The sequence below is a fragment of the Dermacentor variabilis genome, chromosome 3 (genome assembly GCF_050947875.1).
Source record: "Dermacentor variabilis isolate Ectoservices chromosome 3, ASM5094787v1, whole genome shotgun sequence".
NCBI lineage: Eukaryota > Metazoa > Arthropoda > Arachnida > Ixodida > Ixodidae > Dermacentor > Dermacentor variabilis.
The window spans coordinates 165,481,140-165,495,633 of NC_134570.1; the positions used below are offsets into that span (position 1 = coordinate 165,481,140).

General features: G+C 55.0%; 1 protein-coding gene across 1 annotated transcript in view; it reads left to right on the top strand.

Annotated features, from left to right (window-relative positions):
• The window catches only part of LOC142576492 (LIM/homeobox protein Lhx1-like), a 227,165-nt gene that overhangs the window by 158,874 nt on the left and 53,797 nt on the right, over nt 1-14,494 (top strand). Inside the window, exon 4 of the mRNA XM_075686642.1 lies at nt 178-608. Within this exon, the coding sequence (XP_075542757.1) occupies nt 178-608 (431 nt within the window). The remainder of the gene's footprint in view (nt 1-177; nt 609-14,494) is intronic.

Sequence of the window (14,494 nt, forward strand, 5' to 3'; positions counted from 1 at the left end):
CAACGTATGGCGCTGCTGCATTACACGGACGCACTGCAAAGAAGGAGCAGGACGCGCTCCTCGGTGTCCGTTTAACAACAGCGCCGTACGCATTGAACGCTTTCGTGGCGACATATATATGCCAACAAGCCGAAGCGACCACCGCCCCATCGGCGTCGATCCTCTGCCCTCTCGCAGTGCTCGGTCCTTCGGGCTCCCCGGGCGACGCGACGCTCGACCTGGACGACCCGTCGGACGGCGCCGACGCCGACCTGCTGCTCCGCGACCAGGACCGGGACTCGAGCGTGGAGCGCGAGCTGACCCCCGGCGGCGGGGCGGCCTCGCCCTCGGCCTGCGGCGGCGGGGCCAAGGGGGGCGGCAACCCCTCGGTGGCCAACGGTCCCAAGCCGGAGCCCGGCGGCGGCGGGGGTTCGGGTCCCGAGGGCGCCGGCGGGCCGGCGACGGGCGACGAGGCCCAGGGGGGCACCAAGCGCCGCGGACCGCGCACCACCATCAAGGCCAAGCAGCTGGAGACGCTCAAGGCGGCCTTTGCGGCCACGCCCAAGCCGACGCGCCACATCAGGGAGCAGCTGGCGCAGGAGACCGGACTCAACATGCGCGTCATCCAGGTGCGTGCGCGCATCTATCTATCTATGTATACCATGCGTGCACCTCTTTCTCTCTCTCCCACTTCCGTCCTCTTGCCGGGAGAGAGCGTTGCAGAGTCTTCCACAAGTCGCGAACCCCTGTGTTGACGGTGCAGTGCACGGCCGGCTGTTGCGTGCAGCGGGATCCTGCAGGGATCCATGTCTCTGATACGTTGTCGGTTGGTCGCTGAGTCATTAGAGATAACCTTTGGGAGTGCTCGGAGAGCAAGGAGAGCGACCAGCGCGTTTGCCTTGTGTCTCCAATATCCGCCGTCTTCCCGTCTCCCTCGCTATTTGTGCATTAAGCACCACTCTCTTCGTAAATGAAATTCACTCGGTCTTCGCGCCCATCTATACTAATGGTTCTGCTTCCGAGTTGCCTCGTTTAAATCTTTGACTCATATAAGGCAAGCAACCTGACCATGAGCAGAAATGGTCCACGTTGTTTCGTCTTGACTCAAAGGGCCCCTCTTTGTGTGATACTGTATGTAAGAAAAATGAAAAAAAGTGTTTTGGAGTCCCCTCACGCTTACACAGAGGTACTACTGCACGTGAAGGGCGGGACAGTCGAACGAGCAGCACGCGTCTCGTTGCTTTATTGTAAAATGCGCTAAGCTGCATTCTCTCGATCTCCTCTGTCTTTCCCTTTGTCCCTATACTCCTTCCCCCAGTGCATGGTAGCAAATGGGACGTGAGTGTGGTTGACCTCCCTGCCTTTCCTCTTTTCTCTCTCTCTCTACTCCATTCAAACGAAACGCCAGGACTATAGAAAATGGGCGGCCGCAATCGCTCGTTTAAGTAATTGCAAACAATGTTAAAACCTCCCAATCGTTCGAAAATTTAGGAGACAGGCGCTCACTCAGAGAGGATTCACTAAACTCCACGGGATGTATAGTAACCGTTTGAAGAGCATTCATTGCTCGAACACGCGACACACCCGGTGTTTCGTTTAGTCGCTGCATGCGACTCGGTTGAACGAGCGCGTTGCGCCGTAGTGCAGCAGCTTTAGCACGCCACTGCACGCAACCGCCGAGGCAGGACCTTTCCCCGCGAGGACCTTGGTGCCCCCTTTTCTAGCTCGCTTCCGCCGTTCACTGCACCAGCGCGCCCCCGTGCGTGGACGTTGGGGTGTTCGTCTTATCGCACCGCGCGTTCGCATCACGATCGGAGGCGACGGCGGCAATGTGAAAGTCACGACTTCGAGGGAAGCCTGCCTGCCTGCCCCGGGCTGTTGTGGGCCGCCGAGTCCGCTGCAGCGTATATGTACGCAGAGAGCCCGCCGAGCGGACGCGTATACACAATCGTGAGGACGACCACGTTCTAAACGGCACTCGTTACGTCATGCGCAAGGATTCCACGAAAGCGGGGTATATATATTTCTTCGCTGGCATCGACGGCACGCTTCAGTGGCGCCGGAGCGCTTCCAAGCAGCCGTCGTCTGTTCTTTTTTTTTGTTTTGTTTTTGTATAGATTGACTATCGAGTTGGGGATGACTGAATGCAGGCGTTAAGTACAGCGCTGCGAGCTTAATTTGTTGCGTTTCGCCGCCGGCTTGGCCGCACGTGGCGGCGAGTTCTATGCAGGCAAATGTGGTAATAAGGCTTAGGACCGCTCAATGAGCTTTGGAGCGACGAATGATAACCGTAACGCTAAGAGGAAATGAGGGCATCGGTGCGGATTATAGATCGAACGCGTGTAATTGGCGTTTTATAGTTGAGATTATAAGAAGGGGAAATGGGGGGCGGGGCTGTAATATGTGTATGGTCCGGTTATACCACTGGCCTATTAAAGCATCACAGAATGTGGGTGCCAAGCGAGAGGAAACGCGGTCGATGACGGCAGAGGATTAGATGGTGCGATGCGATTAGGAAAGAATTCATTGGCTAGTTAGCGGTAAATGCGAGAGAAACGCGCCAGCATTACGTCGCGCCGCTTTAAGGTTCCGGAGGCATCATTTAAATCACGTAAAGCGCGCAACTGGGGTAGACCATCGTTAGTATAGTGCTAATAATAATATTTGGGGTTTTACGTGCCAAAACCACTTTCTGATTATGAGGCACGCCGTAGTGGAGGACTCCGGAAATTTTGACCACCTGGGGTTCTTTAACGTGCGCCTAAATCTAAGCACACGGGTGTTTTCGCATTTCGCCCCCATCGAAATGCGGCCGCCGTGGCCGGGATTCGATCCCGCGACCTCGTGCTCAGCAGCCCAACACCATAGCCACTGAGCAACCACGGCGGGTGAGTATAGTGCTATATATATATATATATATATATATATATATATATATATGGTGCTAGCTTCCCGTTGCAGGGTGACGTAAGCAGAACGTCTTGCGCTAGCTGAATCCTCCCAGGGGCGGTTTCGCACGCTCTGATAGCCGAAATTCATCGTGCCACAGCTTCACGGGTAATCGCATTTTTCCAGATCGTAAAGTTGACGTGGCTTGTACAGACAGCTTGCTTTAATTTTCGAGTTACGATGAGCTATATGAAACTATATAATTACAAGATAATTAACATATTTTTTAATTAGCGACGAATTACCACTGTATGACGTCTCACCCCGTGGTCGCCACCGTTGACGGCATGGCTCTGAAGGAACTGTTCGTTCAAAAGCGAAGCTCTGCGAACGCGTCGCCGGGTTTCGCGACCGCGGCTGCGGCCTCGCTGTTCTCTTGCCGAGTATAGGCCACGCAGTATAGGCCGACCAAGTAACAGTGGACAGAGCACTTGCGCCGCTGGGTTCCTTGCACCACCACCAGAAGGCGCTCGCCTCCGCGCACCCGCGGCTGCACGCTAATGAGGAAGCATAAACGCTTCTTGCGGGGAGCACCAGATTCGAATTTTGTCAGGCATTTATTTGCCTTTTCGCCAGTGTCCACGGAAAATCTGTATACACGTTTGTCCGAAATAAACAAAAACTTCAAACTTCAAAAAAAAAAAAAGAAAGAAAGAAGAATTGCGCCACACGCGTATGCTGTCTCTGAAGCCATGATGCGTTCAAGGCCCCCGTCCGTCGTACTCAATCGGTATGATCTCTCTGCACCCGCGCTTGTGAGCGCGTGTGCGTATACTCGTGTTTCGACTCTACGCATTCACACAAAGCGCCGGTGTGTACAGATTGGAACTCGCTGGATCTGCCGCATATAATTTTTTGCTAAATGTCAGTTTTTAGATCTCGCTTAAAGTCTTCGTAGAAACATCCGGTATATAGAAGCCGTTATGTCCCAGCGTGTCTTGTTTGAACCACCGTGGGAGGACGGAGGACCGCGCATATACGCGGGCACACAGGCGTGCACTGTGTGCTTTGTAATGGAATGGTTCAGTAGCAGCCCTGTGCTAACGGATGCTCGGCTGGCACTGGACCATTTCGGTAGGCCCCAAGTTGTGTTGGTTGGCTCGTTGTTAACTTTGCGAAGCCACTGTTAACAAACAACAAAAAAAAATAAAAAATAAAGCGAAGCGCCTCCTGAGCTAGACGACCGTCATCGCACGACGGCCGACTACAGCGGCCGAGGGCATCTCTCTGCACACGTAGGCGTGAGTGTGGCCGCGAGCTCGGCGGTGGCCGAACCGAGCGGGTGATGCGGGTTCTATATATCCGGCGCGTTTAGACTGGAAACGCACGGGGCGCCTGCTCGCGTTGCGTGTCGTCTGCCGCGCTCACCGCAGGGATTAGTGCGTTCACTCCGGCGTGAGTTACATCTGCGCGAGGAGAAAAAGAACGGGAGAAAAAAAAAAAGAAAGAGCAGAGAAGGAACGCTAAAGTGCACCGCCTGGGCCGGGCAGTGTGGGCGACCGGCGAGGGTTAACGAGTGAGGCATCCCCACCGCGGCCCAACCCATGCGCGTCGAGCCGGAATGCGCATGATTCTTCTCTGCCACCACCGGGGGCACGAGCACGCACGCACAGACGCGAAATTGGGTCCTCCGGGAAGGTATCGGCGCGGGCCTCGCCCGCAGCTCCGTTTCCCACAGCTTGTGCAGCGGAGGGAACGAAAGGTCGGGAGGGGAGAAACGTAAAAACGGCGCGGGCCCCGACGCTTCAGGACGACGACTGACTGCGGCCGCGCGGCCGGCCTCGGGGTCGGCCGACCAGAACAGCCCGGGCGCATCGCTCAGGGCCGGGCACAAGACTCCGCCGCGTTGTGCGTGCGCTTCTCGGCGTGCGTGTGTGCGCGGCCGGCGTAGCGCGCGCGAGGGGAGGAGCTGTCAGGTGGACAACGCGGATGCGGGGAGGCGTAACAAATGGCGCCGGCAACTCCCCTTCGGCCCGCGAGCTCTTCTCGCCGAAGCCGGCCGGCGCGGATCCTCTGCGGCTCCTCGCTCCGTTTTTCGTTTTGCTTTCTCGCCGGCCGAACAGGGGGAGGTTCCGCTGACCCCTCGAGGGCTCGACGAGGAGGAGGCACCGCTTGCTTTTTTTTCTCGGACGTTCGTCTCGCGGAGACCCCAGTCTGCGGCGCAGCTGCGTGTGTGTGTGAGAGAGAGCGCATGGGTACTACGGCACATGTGTGACTCCAGGGCCGACGCAAGAAAGCACCCACACCACCGCCACCACTGGCCGGCTCGCTCGCTCGCTCGCACGAACGCGGGTTCTCTTCTGCTAATTGTTTCTCTCCGCAGCCGCGGCCCATTCGTGGCTCGTCCGCCGCATCGTTTCTCCTCCTCTCGCGCTTGCGGGCGAGCATTCGCGTGAGCGTCTTGTTGTGTGCGCGTTTGGGTTTCGGTTCGCCGGGCTCCTTTGTCTCTCCGAAGACCTCGGTTTATCCTCTGTTGCGCTCTCTCCGCCCCTCTCTCTCCCCGCACTCCCGGCTGTCGTATGGATCTCGGCTGCTCCGCGCCGCAGCCGTTTATAACCCCTCGGACGCGTCGTCAGGTGCGCGCCTCTCCGCCCGTGCAGACACCCGCCGGATTCATTACCTGCGCGCGCATGGCCATGCATAAGTCTAGGCTGGCCGCCGCGTCGGCCAGCGCGCACATATGCTCCGGCGAAGGCAGCGTTTCCGGCGTGGGACCCGCGCGAGCACGAAGAGGCTGTGGCTGCGCCCTCCCTGCACGCTTTGCTACGCGCGTTGAGTCTGGGCGTACAAGCCGTCGGAGAGGGTGTTGTGCACCGACGCTCGTGCGCAGCGGTGGCCTGCTCTGAAACCTCGAAGCGAACCACTAGCGCGACGTGGCGCGCTGCGGGCGCCATTTAGTGCTTTCTCCTTTTTTTTTTTTGCATTTCTGAATAAGAGAGACAGATGCAGAAGAGCTGCACGTCCCTTTCTACAGTGGATCTACAAAAAAAAAATGTTTTAGAAAGTGCAACGGTAGCTTTCTACATCCTACAGCATACAATATCCAACCTGTTGAACTGCGCTGTAGGTTATCGGCGAACGTCCAGACCGATGTGCTGCATCTTCTACGCCTACGAGCACGTTTTATCTACGTCTGGTGGCAACCTTTACTGCATGCGCATACTCATAATATACAACATGGTTTTCTACATATTACCATACCTCTCTCGAAAAGCACGCTAAGTCAGCCTTCTTCGAGCCTTTACCTCTCAACTCTCCTTAGAAAACAGAAATACTAATCTAAAGAAAAGGTCTCTGTGACATATCCCACGTAACATCCACCATTTGTAACGCAACAAATCACACATGCGTTACTGTGTGAGCGGCGCGCACTCTCATAACTTAGCCGTCACGCATTTTACGCCGACCTGTCAGGCAGCGTGCTCCACCGCCGCAATCCCGTAGATCACGAGACGCCCCGCATGGTACTTTGCTCCCCGCAAGAGACCCTTGAGTAAACACGAGGAAAGACTCATCGCACCGATGCCCTGCTATAGTTCCTGGGACTGTAAGAAGAGACCCACGAGTAGACACGGGGGTTCGAGCGAGGCGAGAGAGAAGAGCCGGAGGTCAGCCGAGCCGGAGAGACGGCACGGGGAGACGCACGAGAGACGCGGCCGAGGAAGGCAGCAACACGCTTCACGCCGACGCTCTGCAGATAATAATCAGTTTTCATTTGAGAAAGAATCCAGCCTTTTTCATTTGCTGACATGGCGCAGCCGACAGGATCTGCAGACGCGTCTTTCCCGAACGAAGAACGAGCGGCCACCACGGAGCCCAGCAGAACGCCATCGGTGAGCTCGGAGTCGACATTCATCTATTCACCGGTGAAATCAACTGTCCGCGAAGTTCTGAGCGCCCTGAGAAAGCAACAGCTGACTGACGAGCTGAGAATGCGTGGACTTCCGTGCAGCGGCCGCAAGGACGATCTCGTGACCCGTCTCCAAGACGACAACACTCGCCTCCAGGCCTTGCTGGACACGTCCTCCGACTCAACGACCAGCCAGACCGAAGCTGACGGCGACGACCACGAAAAGGCGGACTCAAAGGCACCGGCTACGATCGAGAGTCTGCGTGCCGAGGTTGACCAACTGCGACGGCTTCTAACCCAGCAACGCGGGTCACACGCTACGAGTGACACAACGGCGGCACCGAAGCCAACGCAGGCGCAAGCTGGGGACGAAACGGGCTCCCAACGTTTCGACGGGATCCAAGCCCCCGCTATGGCAGCGAACCAACGGACTGCAGAAGTCAACCGTGGCGCACCTCCGCAGCCCTCGCCGGAGAACACCACCGCCACAGCTCCAGAAGGTACGCCAAGCATGACTGAAATCGTGGCCATGTTCGCACGCGCGCAGCTGCAGATGACGGAAGCGTTGTCGAGAATGTCTGCACCAGCTCCGCCCGTGCTGATCCAGTCTACGAACGATACCGTGTCCGCCATCCCCGAGTACGACGGTGATGTACAACGAAATGTCCAAACGTGGATTACGCAGGTGGAACGCATTGCTGCGCTGGCCCACTGGTCCCCATCACTGACGCTCGCGACGGCAGCAACCCGGCTGCAAGGTGCCGCAAGGGACTGGCACAGATCTTACGGTATGGCTTGTGAAACGTGGGACCTTTGGAAGGAAGCACTTGCCTCTCGTTTCGACCGGAAGCTTACAATGCAGGAGTTCTTGGACCTGCAAGCTTCACGAAAACTGCGCAATTCGGAGACCCTAGTGGAGTACATGTACTCTAAAAATGCTCTACTGGACAAGTCTCCGTACCCGCTCGCGAATGAAGAGAGAATTTCGCTGATACTTAGCGGGATCGAAGACGACACCTGGGCGATTCCTCTGGCTGCACAGCCCTGCAGCAGCGTCATTGATTTGATAGACCGCGCAGCGCTGCTCGACACCAGGCGGCGTAAAGCAATAACGACGCAAACAGCGCAGTTACGACAATCTCAAGCTGGACAACAGAGCCAACGAAACCAAACGAGGAACAGCTACGAGAACAGAGCGGCAGCTGACGACGGACGCCCCGGGCCGAGCGCTCAGTCAATACCGCGCGAACACCGAGAACCAGTTCGAGCTGCGCGAGCACGAGCCTGCTTTAACTGCGGCAATATGGGACATTTGTCGAGGGAGTGCACCAGACCCAAGACGGAGGCCACAATCCACGCGGAACGACGCCGAGAAGCCAGATATGACGCAAGCAACGCCGGCACAACCTCCAGGCAAGCCAATTGCTTCCTGCAATCGACGGGCGGCACCCTACCCATCGTGAAGGGCTTCGTTGAGAGCCGACCGGTCAGAGTCTGCATAGACAGCGGCTCCAACGTCTCCGTCCTCGGCGAGAGCTCCGTGGGCCCTGAGGTTCATCCCCGACCCTGGACGTCTCACGAAACGATAGAAGTGCTCGACCGGTGCATCAGACCGGCGAGAGTGGCGACTCTGAACGTGACCATCGGAACATCGACCGTGCGACTCGAGGAGGTAGTGATCGCGCCCTTGCCAGGTGCCATGGACCTGATTCTTGGTTCGGACTGGCGCCACGCTGCGAATGTTGACGTCACGTTCCACCCCACTAACGACGTCACCCTCGTCCCCGTTCAGCCATCGGTGAGTGAGCCGTCGGGTCACGCACCAAGCGCACACAGTGCGCATCGCGTCGGAGAGACCCTAATAACAGCCTTTAGCAATCGCAGGGTCCTAGACGAACTACCGGCGAGCGATATCGGCTTCGTACAGCTAAAGACGAAGGACCCCGGTCCTGACGAAGATTACACCAATCAGATCGAAGTGGCAGTATCCAAAATGTCCCGCGACGCAAACGCCGACGAACGAGATGAGCTGCGCTCAATTCTTCATCGTCACCATAAGGCGTTCACCACGAGGAAGGACGCGCTGGGGCTATGCGCTCAAGCTGAGCACAGCATCGATCTCAGGGACGATATTCCCGTCGCCTCAAAGACATACAGATCCTGTCCCGCGGACCGCCAGTTTCAAGAGAGCGATCCCGAATGCCAAAAGTTCCGTGCGGAAGCAGGAACTGTTAACTCCATCTGCGAAGTGGAAGACGACATCGTGGTGAGAAGATCGATCGAGGGCGGACGAGCTTGCAAAACGGTGGTGGCCCCTACGGCGCTCCGAAGCAGCGTAATGACAGTCTTTCATGACAACAACGGACACCTCGGAAGCGAGAAAACGAAAGCCCTGGTCCAGCGAAAGTACTGGTGGCCATCTATAGTAAGGGACATCCGCCGCTACATCGAGTCATGCCACACGTGCCAGATGATTAACTCACGAACGACACGAGCCGAAGGGTGCCTCAGCCCCCGAGAAGTTCCAAACGAGCCCAATGCTGTCATCTCTCTCGATCACATGGGTCCCCTGGATGGAGGTGAAGGTTATATCCTCGTATGCATCGACCACGCTACAAGGTACATGGACGCGGTAGCAGTTCCAAGCGCATCTTCCAAGTACTACCTGGAATTTCTTACGAACCGGTGGGTCCCACGATTCGGCGTCCCAAACATCATCCTCACGGATCAAGCGAAGGGCTTTGTGAACAAACGAACAGCGCAAGTTCACAACAGGCGTGGAATCCACCACATAAACTCTCCTCCGTACTGGCCGCAGTCTAATGGACTAATCGAAAGAATGGTGGGAACCCTGAAACAGGTATTGCGAAAGGTCATAAGCAAGTCCGAAAATTGGAAAAGGGAACTACCTAAGGCCATATTTGCCATCAACGTCTCAAAGCACCGACACGGCAACCTAAGTCCCTTCTGGCTCATGCACGGCTACGATCCGAGGGTACCGGGAGAACTAAATATTGGAACAATCGGAGAAGAAATGGAAGCCGCAGAAAGGCTCCATGAAATGGCCAAGGGGCGCCAGGACATGATAAGCTGTCTTAAGAAAAGCCAAGAGGAAACAACCAGCCGGTACAACGAGAAACGCCGGACACCGCATTTTCAGTGTGGTGATCTCGTTCTTCTGGAGCTGGGCGCAAGGTCTCCATTAGATGCCAGATACGAAGGGCCGTTCGAAATAACGGCACTGACAGGTCCCAACATGGCTGTTATAAGCAGGACTACCCCCATCCCCGGAAGATCAAACGAAAGAACTGTAAACGTCGAACAGCTGAGGAAGTACAAAGAACGCGCCTTGGACACCGAGGAATTGACATCGACGGACACGTGCGCCTGAGGACAGTCGCAAATTTTGGGTGGGCCGTGTGAGCGGCGCGCACTCTCATAACTTAGCCGTCACGCATTTTACGCCGACCTGTCAGGCAGCGTGCTCCACCGCCGCAATCCCGTAGATCACGAGACGCCCCGCATGGTACTTTGCTCCCCGCAAGAGACCCTTGAGTAAACACGAGGAAAGACTCATCGCACCGATGCCCTGCTATAGTTCCTGGGACTGTAAGAAGAGACCCACGAGTAGACACGGGGGTTCGAGCGAGGCGAGAGAGAAGAGCCGGAGGTCAGCCGAGCCGGAGAGACGGCACGGGGAGACGCACGAGAGACGCGGCCGAGGAAGGCAGCAACACGCTTCACGCCGACGCTCTGCAGATAATAATCAGTTTTCATTTGAGAAAGAATCCAGCCTTTTTCATTTGCTGACAACTGTATTTCCCTTGCATCGATCAGGACGTGTAATTAGACCGCAGGATTCAATGTATTCCTCCCTACAGCGTCTGGCACACAAATTTACATACAAGCTCAACCCTACACCTGTTTGCGCGCGTTTGATACCTAATTGAATACGCTCGTGCTTCAAATATCTCGCGAACATAAATCAGGGACGCTATGATGCCCTCGTATGAAAACACGTAGTCCGCGCCATTATCCATGTACCCACTTCAATATGCGGTGCTTCCTTGCGCCACAAACGATGTATCGGAACGTCAAACAGGCAGTGATAAAACCGTTTGCAATGTTTTTTTTAGCGAATTCGCGCTACCGGGGAGGCGTATTAAGGCCACGTGAGAGCGAAAGGAAATGTATGTGTTCACGGAGGAGGCGTCGAAGAGCAGGCACCGTCTGGAAAGTGCAAATGACACGTTGCAGTGCCAGGCCCCGCTCTAAACTTTGTCATCTTCGCGCGCGTACACGGCGGCTACCGCGATTAGTGAGAGACGTGTATATATATATAGGCGCGCTGCCTGCGCGGGATTCAGCGTTTCCCAACACCCACATCGACGCTGGCGCGCAAGATCACTCCCCGCCCCTCCGCGCTCTCTTGGAGTACGGGACGGAAAATGACTGCCATCGTGTAGCGGACCACACGTATCGGCGCAGGTCACGCGGCAAGTGACACAACAATGCGCGCTGCCCCGGCAGCTCTCTCCAAAATGTCAAGGCCCTTAGGGGAACGGGACATGAGCTGTCCGACAGTACTGTCTATGTTTAGGCTTGTGCGCATGCGTTCGTGTGTCCGTGCTTGTTGTGTGCAAGTATGCAAGCGTGTAAACAGGCGCCTTCTGTGTTTATATATATATATATATATATATATATATATATATATATATATATATATATATGTCTATCGGCGAACGAGGCATGTTGCCGAGTTGCGTGCAGTATTGGCCACGCGCACCGACCGTATACAATCCCGCGCATCGATCCTCCACGGTGGTTCGACGGCGACCCGACTGTGCCTCGATGTGGCGGCAACAATCGGATTTGCACGCCGCTATTTCCCATCGTGCGAAGGAGCAGCGTATTCGTCAGCCGCGCTGGAGTTGTGCTATTTTGTGTTGTTTTTCGTGAGCGGTGGACGAGGCGCGCTTGGCTGAAGCCGCATTAGGAAGGGACACAGAGGCGGAGGCACAATCTCCGTGATTTCTCGACATCCATTCCAACTATATCGCTTGTTGTTGCGCCGTGTGTCCGGCAATTCGGACTCTGTGCAAGCTACATATATAGGGTGTCGTATCGTGACGATATAGGGCTAATTAGTAGAGGGGTAAATGATTTATATATGTACTTGAAATGCATCGTCAGTTTTCTCGCTCACTGTGTTTTTGTCTTGCCCGGGCGGAGCGCCGAACGTGACCACTCCCGAACGTGAAGGAAAGGCATTAGTATAGAGCACTGATATATGCCACCCATGGCCTTCTCAAGTCTACCAGAATGACAAACAAGTGCAATAGAGCAAGAAGGCCCAATGTGCGTCCAAAATCTTGCCTCAGGGCAAGACTATCCTGCACTCGCTGGATCGGGCCTCGCACTCCGGTCTATATAGATGAGACTACGTAAGACATCGACGAAAAGTTCGACGCTATATGCACGTACGCCAAGTTTTCTCAGAGACATCGCGACTATGCGATCTGTCACCGGGATTTCGGCCCCGTCAGAAGCCGGTTCATGACAAGACCTCGCGTCGCCGTATGGCCCTATTCAGTAAATTTTTCACTTGACCTGCCGCACGTATAGCGAGCGGCCTCCTTGCATATGAGGATATTATGGCGAACGTGGAAGTCCCAATGCTGGGCTTAGTCCTACGTAGCAGTATCTTGGGTTGAGTTGGGGAAGTATATTCGTCTCCTCGTCTAGTTTGCGCCCTAACTTTCTTTGAAAGAGTCTTCCGCAACATAGGTCGTGCATGCTTTCTTTCTTTTTTTTCTTTTTTGCAACGAAGTTCGCCCTCTCAGTGAGTATAAATGGCCTACAGAATTGTGCAGGACCTTGAACCACGAATGCTGGTCGCATTGGCTGAGTGAGATCAATGTTCTGACCTCTACGACTTTCTTACGAAGACGCATATGCGCTTCGCTCTAGCAAGACAGCGCAAAAATACAGAGAAAAAAACTAAAGCGTTCGCGATTAACACGCCAGCAGCGTTGCTGATAGCCGATTTTTTCAAAAAGTGTCCACATTATGTCGTGCCTATGCGTGGTTCTTTTCACAGCCGTGTACTACATGTACACACGAAAGGTTAACGCGCCTGCTATACTGTGTCACAGAAGGATTGGGGTTAAAATTTACTCCCACAAATCAGTGTTGACCACAGGGGGTTCTCCTTTTGTGGCCAGCTAAACATCTCCTACCAAGCCTAAGAGGGACGAAAAAGGGGACGGAGGAGAAAGAGAAAGATAGAGGGTGGCAGGGGGGGGGGGGGGTGGAGTTAAAGAAGTGAAAGCTTTTACTCCGTTTCCCCGCCCTGCGTGGCGCGCTCACGAGGCATCAATTTTGCTGCTCGTCCATCACTGAAACCGCCGCTAGTCGCCGCCACCGGTCGGGACCGGACACAACCACCCGCTGCCGTTTCTCTCGTCTTCCTTTCGTTCCTTTGTTTATTATTATAATACTTTACTTTGGTGGCTTCTTCTCGCTGCCTTCGCCCACTCGCCTTGCAAGCAGAGGGTGCGTTTCTTTCGCTCCCTCCCTCTCGTCTTGATCTTCTTTCTTTTCGGGCCGGTGTATAGACGAGACGTTGTTGACACGTCGGCGGTTCGGAACACCGGCAGGAAGAACACCGACTTTTTCTTTTCTTGTTTTCATATTTTTGCTTGCTTTGTTTTATTTTATGTCGTTTCACGGACGGGCGGCAGGGGGTCAAGTGAAGCGGACGGAAGGAAGATTCCGCCACGGCGCAGGAAGGGCGCGTTCGCGGTTCGAAGACAAGACAAGACGAGTCAAACGAAGAGAAAAAGAATCGAGTTAGGAGGCACACACGCACATCTACGCACACACACACAAGCACAAACGCAGACGGGAAGCAGCAAAGGAAGCTGACAAATACAGAGAAAGTGCGCGGCCTCGGCCCTATGGCGGACGACCGCCTGTACAAAAGACGCTGACAGCACGCTCTGGTTCGTAGGCCATCGCGGTTCCACCCTTCTTGACCGCGTGCCGAAAAAAGCAAAGCGGTCTCGCGCCAGGCCCTGCCGCCTTTCGCCCCTTGCATGCTGGAAAAGACCTCGCCTTCGTCGAAGCGCGGCGGCGCGCATTCGGCTGCCGTTTGAAAGAATGGCTCTGGCGAGGCGGACGTAATTTTCGCTCGCTTGTTAAGTTCGCGCCTTAGTGCTTTTGTTGTTCCCCAGAGAAAAGCTGGCGCTGGGACACGGCTTTTTGCTTACCTCACGTGCTCAAGTTAAGTCTGCCAGTTGTGCGCCATCTGCTGAGGTTCTTGTGCGTCATGCTTGTTTTCTGCTTTCTTTTTTGTTTTCGATGAGGGAGGGAGGAGAGGGAGGGGGCCAGGTTTGTTTCCCGAGAGCTTAGAGGACATACAGAGCAACAAAGGAAGAGCTGATGGCGAGAAATTAGAACCAGGCAAAAGTTTGAAACAAGGCGTAAATGTGTTGTTTGCTGTAGATGCCTGTGCGCTTCAATGGGAAGCAATCCGTTATCCGTTCCTCCGATATCTTCTGTATATGTTTATTCCTTTATTTTTTTTTATTTTCGTCCCGAAAGCATGACAGCCGAATGTAGTAGAAATGAGCTGCTGTACGAGCTGCGAGGTGCTTTTTTGTTTAATATGTTACTTACTTAGCTTCCCTAGAACGACTCTGGAAAAGAAAAAAA